This window comes from Callithrix jacchus, chromosome 1 (assembly GCF_049354715.1).
Source record: "Callithrix jacchus isolate 240 chromosome 1, calJac240_pri, whole genome shotgun sequence".
Classification (NCBI taxonomy): domain Eukaryota; kingdom Metazoa; phylum Chordata; class Mammalia; order Primates; family Cebidae; genus Callithrix; species Callithrix jacchus.
Window position 1 is genome coordinate 199,768,461 of NC_133502.1, and position 25,551 is coordinate 199,794,011.

General features: G+C 42.7%; 1 protein-coding gene across 4 annotated transcripts in view; it reads left to right on the top strand.

Moving 5' to 3' along the window:
* KREMEN1 (kringle containing transmembrane protein 1) overlaps positions 1 to 25,551 on the top strand; it is a 71,088-nt gene that overhangs the window by 23,487 nt on the left and 22,050 nt on the right. For all 4 annotated transcript variants that reach the window (XM_078337456.1, XM_078337462.1, XM_078337477.1 and 1 more), the window contains exons 3-4: positions 4,252 to 4,343; positions 23,248 to 23,372. In XM_078337456.1, coding sequence (XP_078193582.1) covers positions 4,252 to 4,343; positions 23,248 to 23,372 — 217 coding nt within the window. The remainder of the gene's footprint in view (positions 1 to 4,251; positions 4,344 to 23,247; positions 23,373 to 25,551) is intronic.

Sequence of the window (25,551 nt, forward strand, 5' to 3'; positions counted from 1 at the left end):
GAAAGCCTTTTGGCCACCTCAGAGACTTACTTTGTCAGCTTTTAAAATATTTTTCCCACACTTTACACACACACACACAATTTGCCACTGTCTTCAACACTCTTTCCACTCATTAACATGCTTTAATGCTGGTTTTCAAAGCTCTGCTTTTCTGTCTGATCACTTCTTGTTTCTTTGGGAGGGTTTTCTCAGTTAGCCCTAACACCAGTGGACAATTCACAGTTAGAAGAGCAGCCTACGCTACTGAGAATGTCATGGTCAAACAGCACCATCTGTGACCCAAGCCTCCTGCTTCTGAGTAAAGGAAGCTGCCTACATTATTCTACCTCCGGCCAGCCCAGGATAACCTTGCTCTGGGAACAGCTGTATCCATCAGATGTGTGCTGTTTACTTCCTTTTAGTAGACTAAGTGTTCCTTTCCTTTTCACCTCCTGTCTGACCCTAGCAGGGGATCTTAACCTGACACCCGTGGTACTTCAGATGTGTATTCACAATTCCTGGGGATGATCCATACCTTTGATCAGCTTCTCAGAGTTATCTGTGATTGAAAACAGGTTCAGAATCACTGGTATGTAGGGCCCAGAAAAAAGATTGTAAGCACTTCTGGTTACACATTTGTGCTGCTTGTGCCCAAGATCCTAGTAATGAGACTCATGGTTCAGCAATGCACTGAATTTAATTATTATTAGGACAGGTGCAAAGGCAGCCTCTTGAGCCATTGGGACAGGAAAAAATGATTGTTGAACTATACACCATGTCCCTGGTTCTACATATGTTGGAAACTCAACCATGGTGCTATTGATCCAGCTGAGCCAACATACATTTTCCTGTACTGTGTTTACCTTCTGCCCTCTACATACCTTTGCTAATATTCTAGGGCCCTTGTAGTTGTCTCAAAGTCACCAGGCCTTTAGTCTATGTTCTCTTTATCCCCATACCTTCAGCACTTCCCTTCACCTCTGTCCTATCTTGTATCAACTGACCATTCCCTCCTAGTTGCCTTTGACTTATTTTGCATGTTGTAAAAGTGTTAAAAGCTTGTTCTTTAAAAAAAACTTCTCAAACACTACAGATGTATGTTGTTTAAATAGTTAAAGTTCCCCATTTTACCCATTTTTCTTGAAACCCTCCCCACCAAGTCCCAAGTCCCAGAGACAATTTATGTATTTGCCATGTCACATTTTGCTATCTGTTGTATTTCATTGTTAAAGTTACATGTGCTCGTTCAATAATTCTTTCATATTTTATTTTCAAACATACATCTTAATTTATTTTTTGCATTAATTAAAAAATTAGTCTTACCCCATTTTTATTTATTACCTTACCCTAGGTTTTCTATTTATAGGAATAGTTGGGTTGGGTTGAGAAGAGTGTTTAGGAAGAGAAACAAGTATTTGGTTTCTGTCTTGCCATAGTTACTTATCTTCCTTTTCCAAAGTGTCTCTTGGTAGTAGGCTGTTGATTTATTCTATTGCTCTGTTGCTTCCTATCAAACAAATCTTAGAAGAGCTCTTGTTTTTAAGTCTGACTTTTTTTTTTTTTTTGAGACAGAATCTCGCTTTGTCACCCATGTTGGAGTGCAGTGGTACAATCTTGGCTAACTGCAACCTCCACCTCCTGGGTTCAAACAATTCTCCTGCCTCAGCATCCCAGGTAGCTGAGATTACAGGGGTGTGCCACCACGCCTGGCTAATTTTTTTTGTATTTTTAGTAGAGATGGGGTTTCACCATATTGGCCAGGCTGGTATCAAACTCCTGACCTTGTGATCCACCTGTCTCAGTCTCCCAAAGTGCTAGAATTGCAGCTGTGAGCCACTGCACCCAGCCTTAAATATGACTTTAAGGTAAATTTCAAGTTTCCAGTGAGGCCTAATTTATGTGAAAAAATTTTTCTTTCTTACGGATTAGCACCCGCTTCTACCCACAGGCTCCTAGAAATGCACCGGTAAACTTCCATTAAGAGAGCAGTGAGAGCCAGGAGGGACAACCTTTCTCCTTAGCCCTGGGCAGCCATCACATCAAACCCTCTCCTTTGATTTGATGGAATGCAGGAGACCTGAACTATTTAATACCAGTTTATACTTTGGAAAAGGGAGGCTGAAATTGTGGACTATTACATCAAACAGTCCAGGCCTTTTGTTTTAGCACTGCAGCAAAGTCAAGGATGAATTTGCTTGTTCTTTATTAAGCTATTCTGATGCTTTTCAATATGGTTTTGACATTGATAATAAACAGTTGTTTTCTAAGGGCTTTACCAAATAAATACTACATCAAAGCTGAACACTGAATAGAGGGAGGAAAATGACAGTGAAGTATTGTTTAAAGAAGGGCTTTGTACAAGTTCTCCTACTTTGATTTCTCAGCTGACACCCGACACCATGTTTGTCTTGTGTGACTTTTTCAGACCCATCACATTAGAGATGTCTGAGAGTTGGCGAGTGATGGGAATGCACTTTTCTGGGCTCAAAGTAACTGGCTTAGAAGGAAGGCAGAGAATGGGGAAGAGCAGAGTTGGTGCTGGCACCTGCCTTTGGGCACAAGAAATAAAAGGACGCTTTGTGCTTTGAGAAATCTTATCTTCCAGGCCACACCATAGGCTTAGCCCGCTCTGGCCTGATAGGGGTTGTTCCCCGGCTCCTGCTGCAGGGTCTTTATGCCCATTTCCGGCCTAACCAGAGTGTCAGGTTTCCAGTGTTCTGAGTCTAAATAAAAGGGGCTTGGAAAGCAGTGGAGTCTTTTCTGTGTGTCCAGTAGCCCCTGCCGTTTTATTTGCTTCAGCAGTGTTGCTTGTTATTGTTATGGCATCTATGGGTTGAAAAGGCTTTAAAGGGTATTTATTCCAGGTCTTTCTCATTTAGAAATGTGAAATACATCTTTAAAAATATCTCCATATTAGAAATTGGTACCACATGAGAGGATCACAAGTTCTAACTGAAACTCTGGAGCAGTTTTCCTCAGTATTCTCTGAGGAGTCAGCATTTTGAGGAAGGAATAGCACCCATTTCTAGCAAATGTGAGCCTGATCCTGATGAAAGCTTGTCAGTGGAGTCTTTATTAAGTGAATTTTATTTTACTGTTTAAAAATTACACCATTGGAGTTATCGAGGAAACAATACCAGAAAAGAAAAAAAAAATGGAAATCACCAGTAGTTCCAGTGTCTAGAGATACTTTATAAGAGTTTGGTGTACATACCTTCTTAAGTATGTCTTTTCAAAACATGGGATTGTGTCATCTATTGAGTTTTATAACTGCCTTTTAAAAAAAAATCTAATAAGGCTGGGCATGGTTGCTCACACCTGTAATCTCAGCACTTTGGGAGGCCAAGATGGGCAGATCACTTGAGATCAGGAGTTGGAGACCAGACTGGCCAACATGGTGAAAACCCACCTCTACTAAAAACAAACAAAAAGATCAGCCAGGTGTGGAAGTGTGCACCTGTAGTCCCAGCTACTCGGGAGGCTTGAGGCAGGAGAATTGCTTGAGCCTGGGAGACAGAGGTTGCAGTGAGCCGAGATCATGCCACTGCACTCCAGCCTGGGTTACAAAGTAAGAGTCCGTCTCAAAAAAAAAGTCTAATAAGGCCTTGTGAATATATTTGCAAATTAATAAGATTGGTTTCTATACTACATTTTCTTTAGCTGCCTGGTATTCCCTTCTATGGATATACTATTTATTTAACCAATCCTTTATTGTTGGATATTTGCTATTTCCACCTGTTTTTTATATTATAAAAGTGTTTTGTTGAACATCTATGTAGGTGAGATTTCCTTAGAATAAATTCCTAAAGAGGAAATTGCCAAGTGGAGGGTTTGCATATTTCTAGGGCCTTTGGCTCTAATTACCAAATTGCTGCTCTGACATTTGTGTCAGTTCGCATATTCATCAGCAGCACTGAGAGCCCCTGTGCTCACTCAGCCTTGGAATCTCCATGTTCACATTCAAGGTGCCAGTGCTATTTGGCATGATGTGTGCAGTGGTCATTTGTCCTAGTTAAACTATAGTGAATTTACCTAAACATATATTACCTTTGCTCACTTTCCTCCAGACTCTGAAGTATATGTCGTGGTAGATATGTTTGTTCTTGTAATATTACCGTATTTTCCTTTTTGACAAGAGATGGCACTGAGATACAGACCAAGTATTAGAAACAATACAGAAGTAAAGCATTTCCTTTTCTGTAAAACTGAAAAGCAATGAACCAGCTGAGTTAACACATTAGAAATCATCAATTTAATCCTTTTCCCCAACAGAAATCCAGATGGAGACGTGAGCCCCTGGTGCTATGTGGCAGAGCACGAGGATGGTGTCTACTGGAAGTACTGTGAGATACCTGCTTGCCAGAGTAAGACCGCAATACCCAGTGTGATGGTTTACAGGACTGAACACTAAGAGTGCAGAGAGGGAGGCCCCTGCCCGAGGTCAGGTAGTTCAAGACCAGCCTGGCCAATATGGTGAAACCCCGTCTCTATTAAAAATACGAAAAAATTAGGTGGGTGTGGTGGCAGGTGCCCGTAGTCCCAGCTACTTGGAAGGCTGAGGCAGGAGAAGTGCTTGAACCCAGGAGGCAGAGACTGCAGTGAGCTGAGATCATGCCACTGCACTCCAGCCTGGTGACAGAGTTGAGACTCCATCTCACCAAAAAAAAAAAAAAAAAAATTGCCAAAAGAGCTCAGTGCCTACAGCTGAAGAAAGAGACAGTGCATTCATAACCTTCTATCTGGGTTATTTTTTTTCTCATTATTTAGGTAGGTTATTATTTAAACCTATTCTTTGCCCTGCCGTCTTTCTTACCTCTCAGGTCAGGAGTCTTGTCTATGGGACTTGGGGACCCTTTCAGTGGCACCTGGAATAGCAGTCTGAATTCTGAGGCCTCCAGGGGGAAAGGCAGCCCCTGAACCAGTGCTGCAGACCTAGTACTCACCTTTTGTAATTTAAATGCCCAGATGTCAACACTGCCTTGCAGTTAGGCCTTAGCTTCACTGTCCTTCCAACCTGAGTGTGCCTTAATCCAGTCCCCAAATTGAGAAAACAGTAAAGAACAGAAGAAAGGGCTTTTGCTCAGTCTGCTTAATCAAATTTTTAAAACGAAAAACATCTCATTTGCCTCTAGTTATGTAAAGAAGAAAGAGGCAGAGGGAGAGGAAAGCGGATTTTCCTCGGTCCATTTGTTCAACACAAAGATGGTCTTTTAGTACCAGCCTGTGTCATTCTCTTGGGAGTGGTAAAGAGGGGGTTTCAATCTGGGCACTTTTATTTGGAAAGATAATCTTCAACTTGCATTTCTAAAATACAATCTGGGCCAATAGTAACTGATTCATGTGGTCATTGAAACTAGGTTCTAGAGAGAATTATAACAAAATGCTACAAACCATTTAGTATGCCTCTAATTTGTAATATTTACCATATATGCTTTACTGTTCCAGAAAAGGAAAATTAAATATTATTTCAGTTTTTATGTGGCCCCTCGATAACTTTCTCAGATCTCTAAAGCTGCCTTGAAGTGGTCTAGGCAGAGAGATTTGTAGAAGTTGGGAATGAGAGCTCTGTAGTACCTGGTTTCTGGGGATAGATAGTGTCTGGTTTTGGTTCTTTGGAAAACTCTTCAGTTTACCCTGTGGGCAGCAGAGCTCCCCATCGAGCCGGACCTCAGACATTGAGTCTGGCAGAATACTGTGCTTCTAGCATGTCTGATTAACAGAGTTGAGCAAAAACTCTTGTACTGTTCATAGCAAGAGATGTTGGTAATTGCCTGGTGGATTTAACCGAGATACAGCCTGCCTATTTTAGGCCACTTTTGTCCTATTTCTGGATGTGAAGTCACAATTTTCATGAATAATGCTAACCCTCTGCATGAAGCCTGCTATTCATGATTAGCATTGAACTTATCATACAGAAAAAGGCCTGCGACATGATCATATTCCTGGAAAGTTCATATCTGAATATAACAGACCCAGCAGGAGCCAGGGGAGTGAATGTGTAGGGACAAAGCAGAATCTGGCTGAATGGTGGGCCATTGTATGGAAACCAGATCTCTGCCCCTTGTGTGTTCTGTGTAGAGCTACAACAAGCAGAAGGCAGACCTGAAGTGCAACTCAAATGGGAGCAGAGAGAAATCTGAACTGTGCTCTTGACCTGCAGAGCACGGATCAGAATTTACCACTAAAAGAACAACTCGGAAGTAATTGGATTTACCCCTGAAACTGCCTCTGCCAGCATGTTTCTCAGAAACCCCAAGTTCTTACTGCAGCCAGGAGAAATGCAGACTTCAAAAGCAAATTCCAATGTTATCAAGTTTATGTCTCTAGATCCCACACTTTAGATCTCTAGGGCCTGTTGGTTTGACTATTGAGAACTATTTTTTGCTTGCTGAAAAACATTCTCCCCACCAATTTCTACAAATCCAGCTATAAAAATTCATCTTTGAAACAGGGAAATTTGAATACAGACTGAGTATTAGATTATATTAAGGAATTACTGTCAATTTTATTAGCTACAATAATGGCATGGTGGTTAAGTCCATTAAAATTACAGATACATACTGAAATATTTGTGATTGAAATGGCGTTTTATTTTGGATTTGTTTGAAAACAGTCCAGCACCCCAAAGAGTGACTAAGTGAGGGTGAGAGAAATAGATGAAGCAAGAATGGTTAAAAAAAAAAGTGGATATTTGTCAGTGTTGGGTGAGGGGTTCTTTATTCTTCCCCACTTTTGTGTATGTTTTAAATTTCACATAATACAATTTAAAATTAATTTTATAATATTTTAAATATGAAGAATACATAAACACAGCATTCTGAGTATCTAGATTCAAATATGTAACATGATTAACCTAAATTTTAATGCTTTTTTTTTTAGACAGAGTCTTGCCCTGTCATACAGGCTGCAGTGCGGTGGCAAAATCTTGGCCAATTGTAGCCTCTCCCTCTTAGGCTCAAGCAGTCTTCCCACCTCAGCCTCCTAAGTAGCGGAGCCTACAGACATATGCCATTACACCCGGATAATTTTTGTATTTTTTGTAGAGACAGGGTTTCGCCTTGTTACCCTAGTTGGTCTCGAACTCCTGAGTTCAGCAATCCTCCTGCCTTGGCCTCCCAAATTGCTGTGATTACAGGTGTGAGTCACTGCACCCAGCCAATTGTAATACTTTTACACATAGCCCACAGGTATCTGATGTCATTGTTAAGTTAGTTATTAAAGTTATAGTTATTGAACTTGTTAAAACTATTAGTTACTTAAGGGCCGGGCCCGGTGGCTCATGCCTGTAATTCCAGCACTTTGGGACACTGAGGCAGCAGATCATGAGGTCAGGAGTTCAAGACGAGCCTGGCCAAAATGGTGAAACCCTGTCTCTACTAAAAATACAAAAAAAAAAAAAAAAAAAAGCTAGCTGGGCATGGTGGTGCATGCCTGTAATCCCAGCTACTTGGGAGGCTGAGGCAGGAGAATTGCTTGAACTGGGACCTGGGTGGCGGAGGTTGCAGTAAGCCGAGATTGCATCACTGCACTCCACCCTGGGCTACAGAGTAAGACTTCATCTCAAAAAACAAAAACAACCTGTTAGTAAGTAAAGTTTAAAATCACACGAACCTGGCTGGGCACAGTGGATCACGCCTGTAATCCCAGCACTTTGGGAGGCCAAGGCGGGCAGATCACGAGGTCAAGAGATCGAGACCATCCTGGCCAACATGGTGAAACCCTGTCTCTACTAAAAATACAAAAATTAGCTGGGCATAGTGGCACACGCCTGTGGTCCCAGCTACTTGGGAGGCTGAGGCGGAAGAATCGCTTGAACCCAAGAGGTGGAGGTTGCAGTGAGCCGAGATTGTGCCATTTCACTCCAGCCTGGCGACAGAGCAAGACTCCATCTCAAAAAAAAAAAAAAGTTATTAGTTGTGTCAAATGACATTTCTTAAGCTCTGACCATCTGTCAGGACTTGTACAAAATGGGGGACACAAGGATGGTATGTTCTGCAGCCTGTGGGGAGCCCTCAGTCTGGGACAGAAGACAGACACATGAACAGATAAGCATATGCAAATTACTCTATAATAAATGAGGCGAGTAAAAGGTTGGGAACACCCAAGAGGGGCATCTGTCTGGCATGGCAGGGAGGCAGGGGCTATTGTCTGTCAAAGAGGGCTTCTGGAAAGAGTAGGGTCTTAGTTTAGGGCTTCTCCACTTTAAATTACATCCAATCACATGGAATCTTACTAAAATACAGATTCTTAACATTAGGTCTAGAACAGGCCTGAGAGTCTACATTTCTAACAAGGTTGTGGGATGCCAGAGCTGCAGGACTACACTTTAAGTATCGAGGTCCTAGATGTTAGGGCTGGGTGGGGTGGGGGTAGTGAGGGCATTAGAGGCAAAGGAAACAGTTTGTACCCGCATGTGCATGCACGCGTGCACGCACACACGCACACGCACTGATGAATTCCAAGCAAGTTGGTGCGGCTGAAACATGCATTTTAAGGAGAAAGGGGCAGGAGAGAAGGTCTGAGAAGTAGACAGGACTAGATGATGTCAGATCTTATGGTCTGGGTATGAAGCCTGGGCCTGATCCAGGAAGATGGTGATGAAGCTGAGGTGAGGGCTGAGTGTCTGAAGGAGACATTTCCCCATAGTTCCTTAAACCTCTATTAGGGATTTGGATCAAGATTGCCCGCTTTTAACCTATAAGAAATTCTCTAGTGATTGTCTCATTCACACAGATTAGCCCTAAGAGGATGCTAGCAGTCACATCTCTGCAATACGTGTGGAACCTTAGGTCCATCTCAGCTGGTAACCTTGCCGGCTCAGGTTTCTTTAAACTAAATAATACCTGGACTTGTTAAAAATAGATTTAAAATAGATTTCAGATGTTAGTATTTGCCATATAAAAATCAGCCCAAAAAACAGGATGTGAAGGCTTCCTATTACGATCCCTGAAAAGAGTTTTTAAAACTGTGTGTAGAGTTTGAGTAAAAAGCCAAGGGCGCTGCGGCAGTGGTGGTCAGGGCAGTTTCTCAATTACAGAAAATGTTTTGTCAGCACTTTCTGTGTTTCAATGTCAGCACTGCTTTTTAGTATGTTTCAGCTATTGCTGAGTGCCTACTATGTACAAAAAGCCACTTATATTCACATTATCTTATTTAACCTTTTCAACAATCCTATGAAGCAGGAGGCATGCCTACTCTCCCGCCTCCATTCCTCAGATAAGAAAATTGAGCCTACATGGTTAAGTGATTTGGTGAGGATTATACTCTGAGTCAAACAGGATTTTTGACTAGGACTCCTGATAGCAAGACCAGTGCCTTTTCCTTCTAGTACTTGAGAACAGTCCCATTTCCTTTATTTCCTTGAAAACAGGGGCTCTGGGATGGATTTGAGCTACTATTGAGGTCATTCTTCAGAATTTTCTTTGTCAATTGTTTGGGAATTAAAGGTTGAAATTCTGATAGTATGGTGAATTATTAAGATTGCTTTTGTGACACTGTGGAAACCAAAGGATTAACTCAGTGGCGACAGAGGGTCTGCAGTTCATGCTGTTAGCTCTAAGTCATTTTCTTTTCTTCTCTGGCTTTGGGAAATCCCAAGCCCCAGGAGTAAAGCAGGCTGAGACAGGATCTGGGAAGCATTTGCTGCCCGGCAGAGCCACTCTGCAGTATGCTGGGCTATCTCTGTGGGTGTTCCCAGACCAGCTGTTTTCAGCTAGGAAAGGGCTCCCCTGGGGTTGGACCCACTGCACAAAACAGTTCATCAGCACCTTTGTCCTGGCCCTAGGTTCTCTCCCAATACCATTTTGTCGCTGCTATGGGCTGAAATTCAGCTTCTCTAAAGTGACACATCCCTATGTCCCATTTATACATTTTTTCTTTTTTTTGAGACGCAGTTTTGCTCTTGTTGTCCAGGCTGGAGTGCAGTGGCATAATCTCGGCTCACTGCAACCTCCACCTTCCAGTTTCAAGCAGTTCTCCTGCCTCAGCCTCCCGAGTAGTTGAGATTATAGGCGCCTGCCACCACATCCGGCTAATTTTTGTATATTTAGTAGAGATGAGGTTTCACCACGTTGGCCAGGTTGGTCTCGAGCTCCTGACCTTGTGATCTACCCGCCTCGGCCTCCCAAAGTGCTGGGATTACAGGGGTGAGCCACTGCGCCCAGCCATGTACCATCTATACCTTACAGCTAAAGTGAAAACTCCCAACGTTCACTGATAGCCAAAGCAATATTGAAATGAACATTAATAGTCTGGGCAAGGTGGCTCATGCTTATAATTCCAGCACTCTGGAGACTGAGGTGGGAGAATACCTTGAGCCCAGGAGTTCAAGACTAGTCAGGGCAACATAGGGAGACCCTGTCTTTATAGAAAATTTAAAAATTCACCAGATGTGGTAGCATACGCTTATGGACCCAGCTTCTCAGGAGAATCACTTGAGCTCAGGAGATTGAGGCTGAGCTCGTATCACAGATACCCTTGTTTTGCTTGATTGTACTTTTATATGTGGAGGAGTGCTGTTGGAATTTATGGGGGCTTTACCCTGTCAAGCCTCTCCTTGGTAGCCATTAAAAAGGGCCATATATTTCAACAATCTTTCCCACAACTAGTACAGTGGGAATTGTATAAGTGCTTGTTAAATATTCTTTCTTGGTTGGGCGTGGTGGTTCACGCCTGTAATTCCAACACTTTGGGAGGCCAAGATGGGCAGATCGCTTGAGCCCACAAGTTCGAGACCAGCCTGGGTAATGTGGTGAAACCCTATCTCTATGAAAAATACAAAAATTAGCCAAGTGTGGTGGGCATATGCCTTTAGTCCAGCTACTTGTGAGGCTAAGGCAGGAGAATTACTTGAGCCCAGGAGGCAGAGGTTGCGGTAAGCCTAGATTGCACCATGGCACTTTGGTCTGGATGATGGGAGTGAAACCCTGTCTCAAAAAAAAAAAATTCTTTTCCGATGCCATGAAGTCTTATCTCTTCCTCTCTTCTCATAAGAGACAACACAAGCTGGTGGAAAGATGAAAAGAATGTGGACCTCTGAGTCACACCCAGTTAGGTTTGAATCATTATCCACTTAATAGGTTTAGAACAATGACTCTCAGTTGTGCCTGGGTTTCCTCATCTGTGCCTTCCAGGGTCATTTTGAAGATTAAATGAATAAAATGCACACACTACCCCAAGTCCTAGCACATATCAGGTAGACATGAATGTACCAGCAGGTATTATGATGGTATGCTTTTCTCAGAGAATGGACTATCATTAGTATATCCCTGTTATCGAATTCCTAGAATATGTTATTCATAACCTGCATTTTATTTCTGCCCATCCATTTTTTATCTGGCTGACCATGGGTCTTAATACCAGGAGTCAGCTGCTGCAGTGGCTGTTCCCTGTGGCCTGCTGCAGCACTGAACTCAGGAACACAAGAGGAGCCACATTTCTTGGTTTGTTTGTTTATTTGTGACAGGGTCTGGCTCTGTTGCCCAGGCTGGAGTGCAGTGGCATGCTTATGGATCACTGCAGCCTTGACCTCCCAGACCCAAGTGATCCTCCCACCTCAGTGTCCCAAGTAGCTGGGACTACAGGTACGCACTACTATGCCCAGCAACTATTTTTACTTTTTGTAGAGATGGGGTCTTGCTGTATTGCCAAGGCTGGTCTCAAACTCCTGGGCTCAAGCAATCCTCCCACCTCTGCCTCCCAAAGTACTAGGATTATAGGTGTGAGCCACTGTGCCTGGCTCCCACATTTGTTCCTACAATGCAGTTTTATGGTTTCAGATCTGGCATGTACTCAGTTATTTTTTGGTTTTGCCAGTGGGTATTATCTAATTTTCCATTAAAAAAATACAGACTTCGGCCAGGCGCGGTGGCTCATGCCTATAATCCCAGCACTTTGGGAGGCCGAGGTGGGTGGATCACGAGGTCAAGAGATCGAGACCATCCTGGTCAATGAGATGAAACCCCATCTCTACTAAAAATACAAAAATTAGCTGGGCATGGTGGTGCACGCCTGTAGTCCCAGCTACTCAGGAGGCTGAGGTAGGAGAATTGCTTGAACCCAGGAGGCGGAGGTTGCGGTGAGCTGAGATCGGGCCATTGCACTCCAGTCTGGGTAACAACAGCAAAACTCCGTCTCAAAAAAAAAAAAAGTGTTGAATTACGAGGCAGAGTGTTGTGAGTTTTGAAGACAGGAAGACTCAGTATTTTGGAAACTGGGAAAAAGGTGGCTGGTGACTGGATGGGTCAGGGAATAGCAGGACAGAGGCTTGTAGGAAGCACAGACTTGATGTGTGTGTGGGTTGGGATCCAGGCTTCTTGAGTAGAGGAGTGGACAGAAAGGAACCAGGTCAGACCTAGAAAGCAAGAGTTGATTAGATGGGACTAACATGCTGAAAGCCCTAGTTTAAGAAGAAAAGCAAGCCCAGTGTCATTTACAGGACGGATCAAAGGAAGAAAGTTTGGGAAAGAGAGGATGGGTGTAGATTTCTAAACTCAGGAGATAAGAGCCTGAGCTGTGATGGCAGCAGTGAGACCAGACAGGAAGGATTAAGTCCAAAATGTGTTTAGGAAGAAGACAGAGTTTGATGACAAATGGAATGTATAAGGGATGAAACAGCAGGAAGAGGTTCCTTGCCTGGGATATTTGTGGTGTTCCTGAAAAAAAAGTCCAAGTCAACAAACGAGCTTTTCTTTCCAGGGACACAGTGGTTATCTTTCCTCTTGAACTGGGACTGACCTTTTACCAAGTAAGCTGTACTAGTTGTTTATTGCTGTGTAATGAGCCATCCCCAGTCCTATTGACTTAAGCACCAGCAGTTTATCATTTCTCCCAGTTCTGTGGGTCAACTGAGTTTCAGCTGAGTGGTTCTTCTGCTGCTGTCACCTGGGCTCAGTGACATGCCTGCATTCAACTGGGACCTCTGCTGGCATTCAAGGGGGCTTCAGACCTCTATCCAGTGACTTCTCTCCACAGCAGTGTATTCAGACTTCTTAAATGGTGGCTGGCTTCCAAGAGAGAAGAAGCAGAAGCTGCCATTCCTCTAGAAGGCATGAACTCAGAAGTCCACCACATTCTATGAATCAAAGCAAGTTGCAAGGCCAGCCCTGATTTAAGAAGTGGGGACATCTAATAAAGTGGGAGCAACACACATATACAGGGAGGGGAGAAATTACTAGAACCTTTTTTGACCTCTACCACATTAACTCACCAGAAACTAAGTTTCAGAGAAGGAACTCACACAGGAGGGAACTACTGCTGTGATACATGCTGGCCTCACGGGATCAGGATCTTTAGGAACTCTTACTACCTCCCACTAAGGGCAGAATTTCACAGGGGAACAAAAGGCTGTGCTTATTTATTTATTTGGGTGCATTGCTCTAAGACTCAGGGGCACAAGTAAGACTGCTTGAAGAATCAGAGTGACCGAAAAGGAAGTTTATGTTTAGAAGTAAAGTTATAGAGGTAGGGTGGGGCCATATTGTGAGAAGGAGTTGGACCAAGATGGCAGCTGTCAGATTTGGAATGGAAGTTGCAGATGAAGTTTAGTGAGCTTGTGGTCACAGGTCTGAGGGTGTGGATGAATCCACACTTAACTTGTTGGTGCTCTGAAAGAAGTATTCAAATAGATTGGTCATTGAATAGGACACCCGCTGCCGCACCTCAGGTATACATAGTTTTTGTTTCCATGGAGCGGAGAAATCAGCTACTGAAGTACCAGTGTGGGGTCCTTGAGGCAGAAGATAGTATTGACACAGGGCTAAATGACATTTAAAATCAGCAGAGAGGCACTTTGGGAGGCTGAGGTGGGAGGATCATTTGAGCCCACAAGTTTGAGACCAGCCTGGACAACATAGCGAGACCCCATTTCTACAAGATACACAAACAATTAGCCAGCCATAGTAGTACACACCTGTAGTCCCAGCTACTCAGGAGGCTGAGATGGGAAGATCACTTGAACTCAGGAGTTCAGGGCTTCAGTGAGTGTGATTGCATCACTGTACTCCAGCCGGGGCAACAGAGTGAGAGCCTGTCTCTATTTAAAACACAAAAAATCAACAGAGGAATTGTATCATTTCTGAAGAAGCAGATTGTACTTAAAAGAAAAAAAAAAAAAAAAAAAAGGAGCTCTGCAGAGCCTTGGGAAGAGTTTTCTAAGACAGAGGAGAGGACAAGAACTTAGCTTCCAGCTTCTTAAAGCAAATATCTCAGATCTGGTAAGAGCAGTGAAAGAGAAAACATAATAGTCAGTGCTGTTTCTTAGTAAATTACCAAGTGAAGATTTGGATTCAAACTGAGCTTTTGCTATGATGGGCATGCCTTCTGTCTTCGATAGGAGTGATTTGGTTACCAGGACTAGAACTCACTCAAGCGAACTTGAGCAAAAGAAATCTATCTGAAGACCATTGGGATATATCACAGAACCCAATCCCAGTGTCCCGAGAAACTAGAAAGAAAGCAGGCACTTTCACCATCTCTCTCTGTGGCCACTTCGTCTCCCATCTCTGCCTCTCTCTCAGCTTGTTATCCATCCTTCTTCTCTTTGTGGACCAGCAGAATTGGCTCACTCACCCACTCACATGGCCCAAACTTGAGTTTGGTTGCCTCAACTCCTACTTGACAGATCTCTACAATTTCAGTGCCTGCATTCACTGAGTGGATCCCAATTCCAGCTTCCTAAGAAAGAGAATGTGGTCGCCCCAGTGTGTGGCAGCTGTAGCCAGAGGATGGAGCCCTTTGTCTTGGTCCCCAACCAGCAGCAGTTTTGGGAGCAGATTCTCTGAGAAGCAGCTGTGGGTGTAATAGGTGGTTCTCAGAGAAGGGCTGTCAGCCATGGAGGCCCCCATGGAGGTGTCAGTGTCACCTTCACAATGAAGCCATAGTTGTACTCAAAAGCAATGTTTAGTGAGCCTGCCTGATTGCTTCCCAGTTGTTTCTGATGATAGTAAAAGAATAATAATTCCTGGGTTCATGTGAATGGAGGACCATCTCTCTTTAACTCCTCTAAAATTTTTATCTTGAACATCTGAATGTTTGTAATTAATGTTCATGAGTTTTGAAGCCTTAGCTGTGATAAACAAGGGGTCCATTTGTATGTTAAGATAATTTTTTAAAAATTGAAAGTGATGAAGCCTCTTTGGTAAGAGGAAAAATGCATGTGCAAGCCACAAGGAATTCAAAGTAGGCTTGAAATGAGAAAGGAATCTGAGGACAAATATCCTTTTTCAAATTGACTTTTTCTCCCTGCTTCTGGGAAGAGCTAAGGGTGGGACATGATCTAGAAATCCACTCAGTTGAGTAGTCATGCTTTTGAAGACAACGTGATGTGTCTTCTCTGGCTAGACTTCAAGCCACACTTTCCAGGACAGGTCAGAGGGCAGTGGCCCCCTCAGAGGCTGACTGTGACCTCAGAGGCTTCCTCATGGTACACAGAGTATTGAAGGACTAATGTGTTTGAGAATTCAGTCTTGAATCTCAGGGAGTCACTTTCATTTAGTGCCCAGACTGGTCCTATAAGAAAGGAGTCAGAGACTTGGAAAAAAAAAAAAAGAAGAAAAACCGTGGAATGGGAGTCTGCAACCCTGGACCTCACCCTAACTCTCTAGTTCTGTCTTGTGTGTCTCCATACAAGGCCCTTAACCTTGTTAGTCTGGTTTCTTCTTTGGCCAATAGGAATAATATCATCTGTCCTGGCCTTCCTGAAAGGGCTAGAGCTTCCTATGAGCTGACTTATGTGAAAATGCACTTTATGCTATACAGATGTAAGAGATTAATATTTTAATATCCGGAATCAAACCATTTTCTGAGGTGGCTGCCTTTGATTTTTGTCTTTTAAATCAGTCTATTTTATTTTTCTATTACTCAGCAAGTTGTTCTTGTTTGTGTGGTGAATGATGAAAGTATTATTGTATATAATGATAATAAACACTATTTATTTAGCACATTCTTTTCTGCCAGGCCTTGTGGTATTTATTTTATTTACATTATCTCATTTTATTTCTCAAAAGAACCCCTTGAGGTCTGTATTGATTCTCATTTCGCTGTTGATGAAACTGAGCTGAGAAAGGCTGTGATGGAGAGGCCAAAATTTACCCTAGGGTTTGTCTCATTGTAAAAGGCCAGCTGCTCCTGGACACATGATGGTAGCCCCAGTGCCCTTCAGAACATTGCCAAGTCATAGGAAGGGAGCAAGCAAAACCCACTACTGAGCCACAATGTGGATGGCAGAAAGTGAGGAGCATAAAGGCCCTCCTTCTTTTATTCTTATTTTATTTATTTATTTTGAGATGGGGTTTCATTCTTGTTGCCCAGGCTGGAGTGCAATGGGGTGATCTCAGCTCACTGCAACCTCAGCCTCCAAGGTTCAAGTGATTCTTCTGCCTCAGCCTCCTGAGTAGCTGGGATTACAGGCATGTACCACCACATCTAGCTAATTTTATATTTTTAGTAGAGGTGGGGCTTCTCCATGTTGATCAGGCTGGTCTCAAACTCCCAAACTCAGGTGATCTGCCCATCTTGGCCTCCCAAAGTGCTGGGACCATGCCCAGCCCCTCCCTCTTTTAGAAGCTGCATGTTCTATTTTTCAGTTTTTATAAGCTCCACAGTTTTGTTCTAAGCCTAAGAAGCAGCAAATTAAGAAGAGGATAAGCAAAGACTGTAGGCACTGACAGTAATAAGAAGTAGATGCTTTCAGAGACCCCTTTCAGTTCTAATGTTCTGAGGTCACAGCAGCCTTGACATCAAACAACTGTTTTAGACTAAATGTTTGTCTCCCCATCCCCTCCTGGCCCCCACCATTCTTACGTTGAAGCCCCTAATACTGCATTGTGATGATATTTGGAGATGGGGCCCTTGGGGAGGTAATCACTTTAGATTAGGTCATGAGAGTAGGACTCCCATGGTGGGATTAGGGTCCTCATAGGAAGAGGAAGAGAAACCAGAGCTCCCTCTCCTTCTGTCGTGTGAGGACACAGCAAGGTTTTGGTCTACAGACCAGGAAGAGAGCCCTCATCAGGAACTGAAACTGCCAGTATCTGGACCTTAGACTGCTCAGCCTCCAGAGCCATGTCTATTGTTTAAGCCATCACCCTATGGTATTTTGTTATAGCAGCCTGAGTGGACTGAGACAGCAACCAAGGAGACAACAACTAAAGTCAGACATTGGAACATGTGTTCCAATTGCTCTGTTGCCAGAGCTGGAATACCATGGCATGATCTCAGCTCACTGCAACCTCCACCTCCTGGGTTCAAGCGATTCTCCTGCCTCCGCCTCCTGAGTAGCTGGGACTATAGGCACATGCCACCATGCTTAGTAGGGACAGGGTTTCACCATGTTGGCTAAGATGGTCTTGATCTCTTGACCTTGTGATTTGCCCACCTCAGTCTCCCAAAGTGCTGGGATTACAGTCTGGGGCCATGTTAAAGTATATTTGATGACCTCAAGTTACCAAGAAAAATTTAAAGTAGGCTAAACTGTGTTAAATTTGTTTAAGAAAGGTCTAATGCAAAGGTGTCATCCAAAATGAGCAAGATGAAATGTTAAGTTTTAAAGGTAAGCTTTATGGAAAACTGTTATGCAGAATGATGTTTCTACATAGCCAAAGAAGACAGTGAGAAGAATGGAGTCAAAACCAACTGTTCCTAGCTATAAGTGGATGTCATTATAGTGCTTTCCACTTTCACTCTACCCTGTTCATTCACTCTGCCAAAGAAGTACCTTTATCCACTCTAATGGCATTTGCAGAAACCCGGATGGGATTGGAGACTATTATTACAAGTGAAGGAACTCGGGAATGGAAAACCAAGCATTGTATGCTCTCACTCACAACTGAGAACTAAGCTATGAGGATGCAAAGGCATAAGAATGACACAATGGACTTTGAGGACTCAGGGGGAAAAAGTGGGAAGGGGGTGAGGGATAAAAGACTACAAATTGGGCCAGGTGCAGTGGATCACGCTTGTAATCCCAGCACTTTGGGAGGCTGAGGCAGGCGGATCACAAGGTCAGGAGATCAAGACCATCATGGCTAACATGGTGAAATTCCATCTCTACTAAAAATACAAAATAATTAGCCAGGCATGGTGGCATGCACCTGTAATCCCAGATACTCAGGAGGCTGAGGCAGGAGAATCACTTGAACCCAGGAGGCAGAGGTTGCAGTGAGCCAAGATTGCACCACTGCATTCCAGCCTGGGCAACAGAGTGAGACTCCATCTCAATAAATAAATAAATAAATAAGTGGGCATAGTGGCACATGCCTGTAATCCCAGCACTTTGGGAGACTGAGGCGGGCGGATCACAAGGTCAAGAGATCAAGACCATCTTAGCCAACATGGTGAAACCCTGTCCCTACTAAGCATGGTGGCATGTGCCTATAGTCCCAGCTACTCAGGAGGCGGAGGCAGGAGGATCGCTTGAACCCAGGAGATGGAGGTTGCAGTGAGCTGAGATCATGCCACGGCATTCCAGCTCTGGCAACAGAGCAAGACTTCGTCTCAAAAAAAGAAAAAAGATTACAAATTGGATGCGGTGTATACTGCTCAGGTGATGGGTGAACCAAAATCTCACGAATCACCACTAAAGAACTTACACATGTAACCTAACACCACCTGTTCCCCAATAATCTATGGAAATGAAAAAAAAAAAAAGAAGTACCTTTATCCACTCATTCCATGATTTCAGTGGGTGACACAGAAAGTGCTTGTTCATTCAGCATATAGTCCTAGAGCACCTGCTTTGTGATCTGAGAATACAGGGGTGTGTGGAAGATACAGTCCTGCCCTTAAGTTGTTCATAGTTATTCAGGTAGAGAGACAAGTAAACAGGTGTTCAGAATCAAACTCAGCATAGACTGCTGTAGGACTACACAGCAGGGCATGTAACCCTCTTTCTTGTAGGGGGCAGGGTGGGGAGGATGGGTGGGCCATGGGGCTTCCTAGGGGAAGGGATGTCAGGCTGAAATCTTAAGAAGGGAATAATATTCTAAGCAAAGGGAATAGCATGTGCAAAAATCCAGAGGCCAGAGAGCAAAGTGCAGTTGGGAAATTTGCAAATACTCTACAGTTTGGCCTCTGTATAGAATGTGAACTGAAGGGTAGAGAGGTCATGGTGGAGGGAGAGGGGAAGGAGGAGCAGCACAGATGGGGCAGGGTCTTTGTATACCGTGTGAGAAAGTTTGGACTTTATACTAGGGGCAACCAGAGAGCTTTGAGGGTTTGGGGAAGGGCTCCACTTACCTCTCCAGCTGCTGCTGCTTTTCCCTTTCTCTGCCACCAGTCACGCTCACTTCTTGTACTTCCTGCCAAGGCCACAATCTTTCTTGCCTCTCAGGCCTTTGCACTTCTGTCTGGAATGTACCATAAAGATTATTCTGGTTGCAGTGTGTTAACTAGATTAGAGTAGGGTAAGCCTAGAAATGGAGACAGAATAGGAGTCTGATGCAGTGGTCTAAGTGACAGGAGACGGTGACCCAAACTGGGGAAGTGGCAGTGTGAACAGAGAGGCAAGGCCAGAGGTATGTGATATTGTAGGAGGTAGAACTGACAGTGTCACAATTGGCAAGTCATTGCCTTGAGGGGCAAGTTTGATACCTTAGGCCATTGAAATTCAAATGGGATAGAAGGGCAGTAGGCTGTGGTCTGGTTCCCAGTGATCTACCGCATGATGTGTTTCAAGACCCCACTGTCCCATTGGAACACAAACCACCTGGATTTGCTCAACAAATTAATAAAGCTTCGAGGTTCCAGCTGCGTTAATGCAAGCCATGGCCTTGTTTATGTCTAACCTTAACGTATGATTATATGCCTTAGGCTCTCTGTAAACTAATACGTAATAACATGCTTACTTATAAGCATAATGGAATAAATGAGACAAAAATCAGAGTAAGTGGCCAAGATGATCATCAAGTAGCTCTTATTAAGAACCATTAAATGCCTGGCTCAGGTTTCCATGCACAAGATCCCTTTAACAAACTCAGTTTATATCATATGCTCTTGACTAGAGAAGCTTGACTCATTGCAGTTGTCTAAACCCTAAAACCCAGACATTCCCAAGCCAACCCCCACCACCCGAACCCTAGACTCCTACTGCATAGAGCTTTTCTGTTTACATTTGCTACTATAGAGATTTAGTTTGTTTCCGAAGGATGTATTTTGACTTTTGTGTGGTAAGCCACATTTGTTGTATTTGAACCATGTGTGACGCAAGGGAGAAAGGTAAGCATTTGGCTTAGAGGCAGATGGGTGAATCTTTAGGTTAACAGAGGTACTTCCTGCCAATTTAAAATGAGCTGGTTAAAATATGTGTGTGTGTACATGTACACATACACATGAATATATTTTTATATGCCAAAAAAACTAATGTGGATATAAAGCTTATTAGACTGCACCATGCTGTTTTCCAGTCTGAAACATCAAGGAAAAAAAAATGCTATCTCAGAGTCTATATGGCTGTCACTTTGGAATTGTATGATATATAAGTCTCAGCCGACCTAGAAGTGCTTCTGAGACCAGGCCTTATGTGTGTTTTGTTATATCTTCAATTATATAAACCATGAGGAAAACATGGAGAAAAGGAAAGGACTTCAGCTAATAGATGGAAAACTAAGGTCCACAGAGATTCACTGTCCGTGACCCATGATGAATTAATTTCTTTACTCAATAAAGCTATAAGCTATATTTAGTATTATAAGGCATATTAATGATCTATTACTGCCTAACAAATTACCTCAAAATTTAGTGGCTTAAAACAACACACATTTATTATTTCATACATTCCATGGGTCAGGAAATCTGGGGTATGACGTAGCAAGATCCTGCTTCAAGGTCTCTCACAAAGCTGCATTCCAGGTGTCTGCCAGGGCTGGAGTCTCGTCTGAAGGCTCAACTGAGGAAAGATCCACTTGCAACCTCACATAGTTATTGGTAGGATTTAGTTATTTGTGGACCACTGGGTGAAATTCTGTTTCTTGCTGGATGTTGGCTGAAGGCCACCCTCAGTTCCTTACCACACAGCCTCTGGCATGATATTGCTTCATAAATATATAAATCGAGAAAACAATAGAAGTCTGCAAGCAAGATGAAGTCATAATCTTTTGTAACCTAATCCCAGAAGTGACATCCCATCAACTTTGCCACATTCTCCTGGTCAGAAGCACATCAGCAGTCCAGCCCACATCACGGGGAGGAGATTATAAAAGGGCATGAATACCAGGAAGGGGGGATCTTTCTAAGGCAGTTCGGGCTGCTGTAACAAAATACCATAGAGTGGGTGGCTTAAACAACAGACATTTATTTCTCACACTTCTGGGGTCTGGGAAGTCCAAGGTCAAGGTGCTGGTGGCTCAGTGCCTGGTGAGGCCTTTCTTTCTGGTTTGCTGAGGTCTACCTTCTTGCTGCAGAGAGAGAGGGGGTTCTGGTCTCTTCCTCATATAAGGGCAGTGATCCTATCATGGGGGCTCAACTTTCATAACCTCATCTAAACCTAATGACCTCTCAAAGGCCTCGCCTCCAAATACCTTCATATTGGGAATTCAGGCTTCAGTATATTAATTTTAGGGAACACTGGGGGAAAAATCTTTTCCCATATATTCATACACTTCTCTTCTGACATCAAATGGATGGATTTGTCTCAAACCGGCCAATTCTCCAAGTCTCCAGACAGTACCTGGGAGTCCTACAATTAAGTTATGGCATTACCTAACTCAGTCCCACAAGACTGCCCCCCACTTCAGATGCCAATTACAAGGAGTGGGCCCCAACTAAGCTACAAAGTGGGAGTTCCCACAACCTCCTCCTCTGGTTTGATAATTTTCTATAATAGCTCACAAAACATAGGGAAACACTTATACTTACCAGTTTATTATAAAGAATATAGGTTTGGCTGGGCATGGTGGCTCATACCTGTAATCCCAGCACTTTGGGAGGCTGAGACAGGAGGATCTCTTGAGCCTAGGAATTCGAGACCAGCTTGAGCAACTTAGTAAGACCCCATCTCAATTCAATAATAAAAAAGTTAAAAGGCTATAGATGAACTGCAGATGAAGAGAGATATAGGGTGAGGTCAGGAAGGATCCTGTACACAGGAGCTTCTGTTCTTGTGGAGTTAACCATACCTGGCACAGAGGTGTGTTCACCAACCCAGAAACTCTCCAAACTGTATCTTTTAGGAATTTTAATGATGGCTTCGTTACATAGGCATGATTGATTATTAACTGAATTTCTAGACTCTCTCCCCTCCCTAGAGGATGTGGGGGTGTGGGACTGAAAGTTCCAAGCTTTTAATCATGGCTTGATCTTTCTCTTGACCAACCCCCATCCTGAAGCTATTGAGGAGCCTACCAAAAGTTGCCTCATTAGAACGAGAGATGCTCTTGTCACCCAGAAAATTCCCAGAGAGTTGTTCTGTGCCAGGGCAGAGACCAGGTGTCACAGGGGTACGCAAACATCTAGTGCATAACAGAATCACTGAAGTCCATTTTTGCAAGGTGTCTACCAGAGTTGGTGTATATAATTTAGCTTTCTTTATTGTCAGCTACAGCTTTTTCTACTAGACCAAACCATCTGATGTGTGGCTGTGAAACATTAATATGCTCAGTGTGGTGGGCTGAAGAATGGCCCTCCAAAGATGTTGAGCCTCCAAAGATTATCCCCTCGAGTCTCCAGAAGGAACTTGGCTTTGCTAACTAACACCTTGAGTTTAGCTCCATAAACCCCACTTAATACTCTTGACCTCCAGAACTGAAAAATAATAAATTTATGTTATTTTAAGCCACTAGGTTTGTGGTAATTTGTCCCAGCAGCATTAGGAAACTAATATACTCACCAAAAGTCCTTGAGGAAACCCACTTGTGGAATTTTTTAAGAAATTGGGGGCTTACATAGAAGGTATAGGATAATGGGCTTCTGAGGGCTTTTCCTACCCCCTGGTAACTCTGAAACATAATCTACATTATTGGAGTCTTTCAGTTTTTAGAAAATTATTCCTAGTTCTCTTCAGTACTAAATCCTATCAATATTAAACATTTTTTTTTAAGTATTTGGTTAGTTAAAGATAGACCTAGGTCTCACCTCCTCTTCAAAATAAAACAAAAACATGGTATTTAGCAGAGGACCCTAAGGCTTCCGTTTTTAAAGCTGGTTACTTATTGTTTATTTGTACGTCAGGAGTGGAAATACTGGCTGAGATGAAAGTACTTACCACAAATCGCTTTTCCTTCTTGGTGTTTCACAGCCAGACGTTGTGACATTCTTTTGTTTTTCTTTTTTCTCTAGTGCCCGGAAATCTTGGCTGCTACAAGGATCATGGAAACCCACCTCCTCTAACTGGCACCAGTAAAACGTCCAACAAACTCACCATACAAACTTGCATCAGTTTTTGTCGGAGTCAGAGGTTCAAGGTGATGACTCTGTGGCTATGTGACTATAGAAAAATATAAAGCTGTGCATGCATTTTGCTGAGATAACTTAAAAATCAGTGCTAAGTAAAATAAGCCAGACACAAAAGGCCACATATTGTAGGATTCCACTTAAATGAAGTGTCTAGAATAGGCAAATCCATAGAGATAGAAAGTAGGTTAGTGGTTGCCAGATGGTGGGAGGTGGGAGGAATTGGTACTAATTGCTAATCAGTATAGTTTCTTTTCGGGGTTACGAATGTTCTGGAATTAGATGGTGGTGATTGCACAACACAGTGACTATACCAACCACTGAAATATACACTGAAACAGTAAATGTTATGTGAATTACATTTCAATTTTTTAAAAAGCGAAAACAATTAAACTTCTAGAAAAATAAACAGAAAATCCTAAAATATTGGGTTAGACTAAGATTTCTTAAATTGGACACAAGTCATTTTTAAAAGTTGGTGAAAATATTATCTTCAAAAAATAGAGTTAAGAATACGAAAGGCAGGCCACAGACCAGGAGAAAGTAGTTGTTAAATATATATCTGATAAAGGATTTGTATGCAGGATATATAAAGAACACTGACAGCTCAACAATAAGATAACTTGATTCTTAAAGTGAGCAAAAAATTTGAAGAGACGTTTTATCCTCTAAAAGTATATAGATGGCCATTGACCATATAAAAAGATGCTCACCATCACCAGTATTTGTCAGGGAAATACAAATCAAAACCACAATGAGATACCACTGCACACTACTTCAGAATGTCTGAAGTTAATACTTAAAATACTAAGAATTGATAAGGATATAGAGCAACTGAAACTCTCATAGACTTCTAGTAGGAATGTAAAATGCTGCAGCCTCTTTGAAGAAAGATCTTTCTTTTTTTTTTGAGACAGAGTTTCACTGTTGTTACCCAAACTGGAGTGCAATGGCACGATCTTGGCTCACCGCAACCTCCGCCTTCTGGGTTCAAGCAATTCTCCTGCCTCAGCCTCCCGAGTAGCTGGGACTACAGGCGCGCACCACCAGGCCCAGCTAATTTTTGTATTTTTAGTAGAGACGGGGTTTCACCTTGTTGACCAGGATGGCCTCGATCTCTTGACCTCATGATCCACCCGCTTCGGCCTCCCAAAGTGCTGGGATTATAGGCATGAGCCACTGCGCCCGGCAGAAAGATCTTAAAGTTTCTTTTAAAGTTAAATATGCATATACCTTAAAACTCAGCAATATCATACCTGGATAGTTACCCAAGATAAATTAAAACCTGTGTTCACACAAAGACTTATACATGAATATTCATAGCAGCATTATTCATAATAGCTCCAAACTGTAAAGAATCTAAACATCCATTAACTGATGAATGGAGAAACAAAGTATAATATACTGTGGAATACCACTCAGCAATAAAAAGAAGAGACATATTATGACATGCTGATACATACCACATGAATGAATCTTTAAAATAGTATATCACTTGAAAGAATTTAAACACAAGACTACATACTGAACTCAAAGTGGATCCTAGATCTAACTCTAAAATGTAGAACTATAAAACTTCTAGAAGAAAATATAAGAGAAAATCTTCATGACCTGAGTTTAGGCAAAAAGTTCTTACATCAGACACCAAAAGCATGACCCATGATGAGAAAAAATTGATACATTTTAATTTGGACTTCACCGAAATTTAAGGATCTTGCTCTGTGAAAGATATTTTTAATAGAATGAAAGACAAGCTATAGCCTGGGAGAAAATATCTGCAAATCACATATGTGACAAAGGACTTGTATCCATAATGTGTAAAAATTAAAAAAAAAAAAAAAAAAGCCGAACAACTCAACAGTAAAAAAACAAAACTAAACTAACAAAAAAACCAAAGCAATTTAAAAATGGGCAAAAGACTTGAACAGCTACTTTGCCAGAGAGGATATACAGATGGCAAATGAGCACATTAAAAGATAGTTGTCTGGGCATGGGTGGCTCATGCCTGTAATCCCAGCACTTTGGGAGGCCAAGGCAGGAGGGTCACTTGAGGTCAGGAGTTCGAGACCAGCCTGGCCAACATGGCAAAACCTTGTCTCTACTAAAAATACAAAAATTAGCTGGGCATTGTAGTGCACCTGTAGTCTCACTTACTCGGGAGGCTGAGGCAGGACAATCATGTGAACCTGG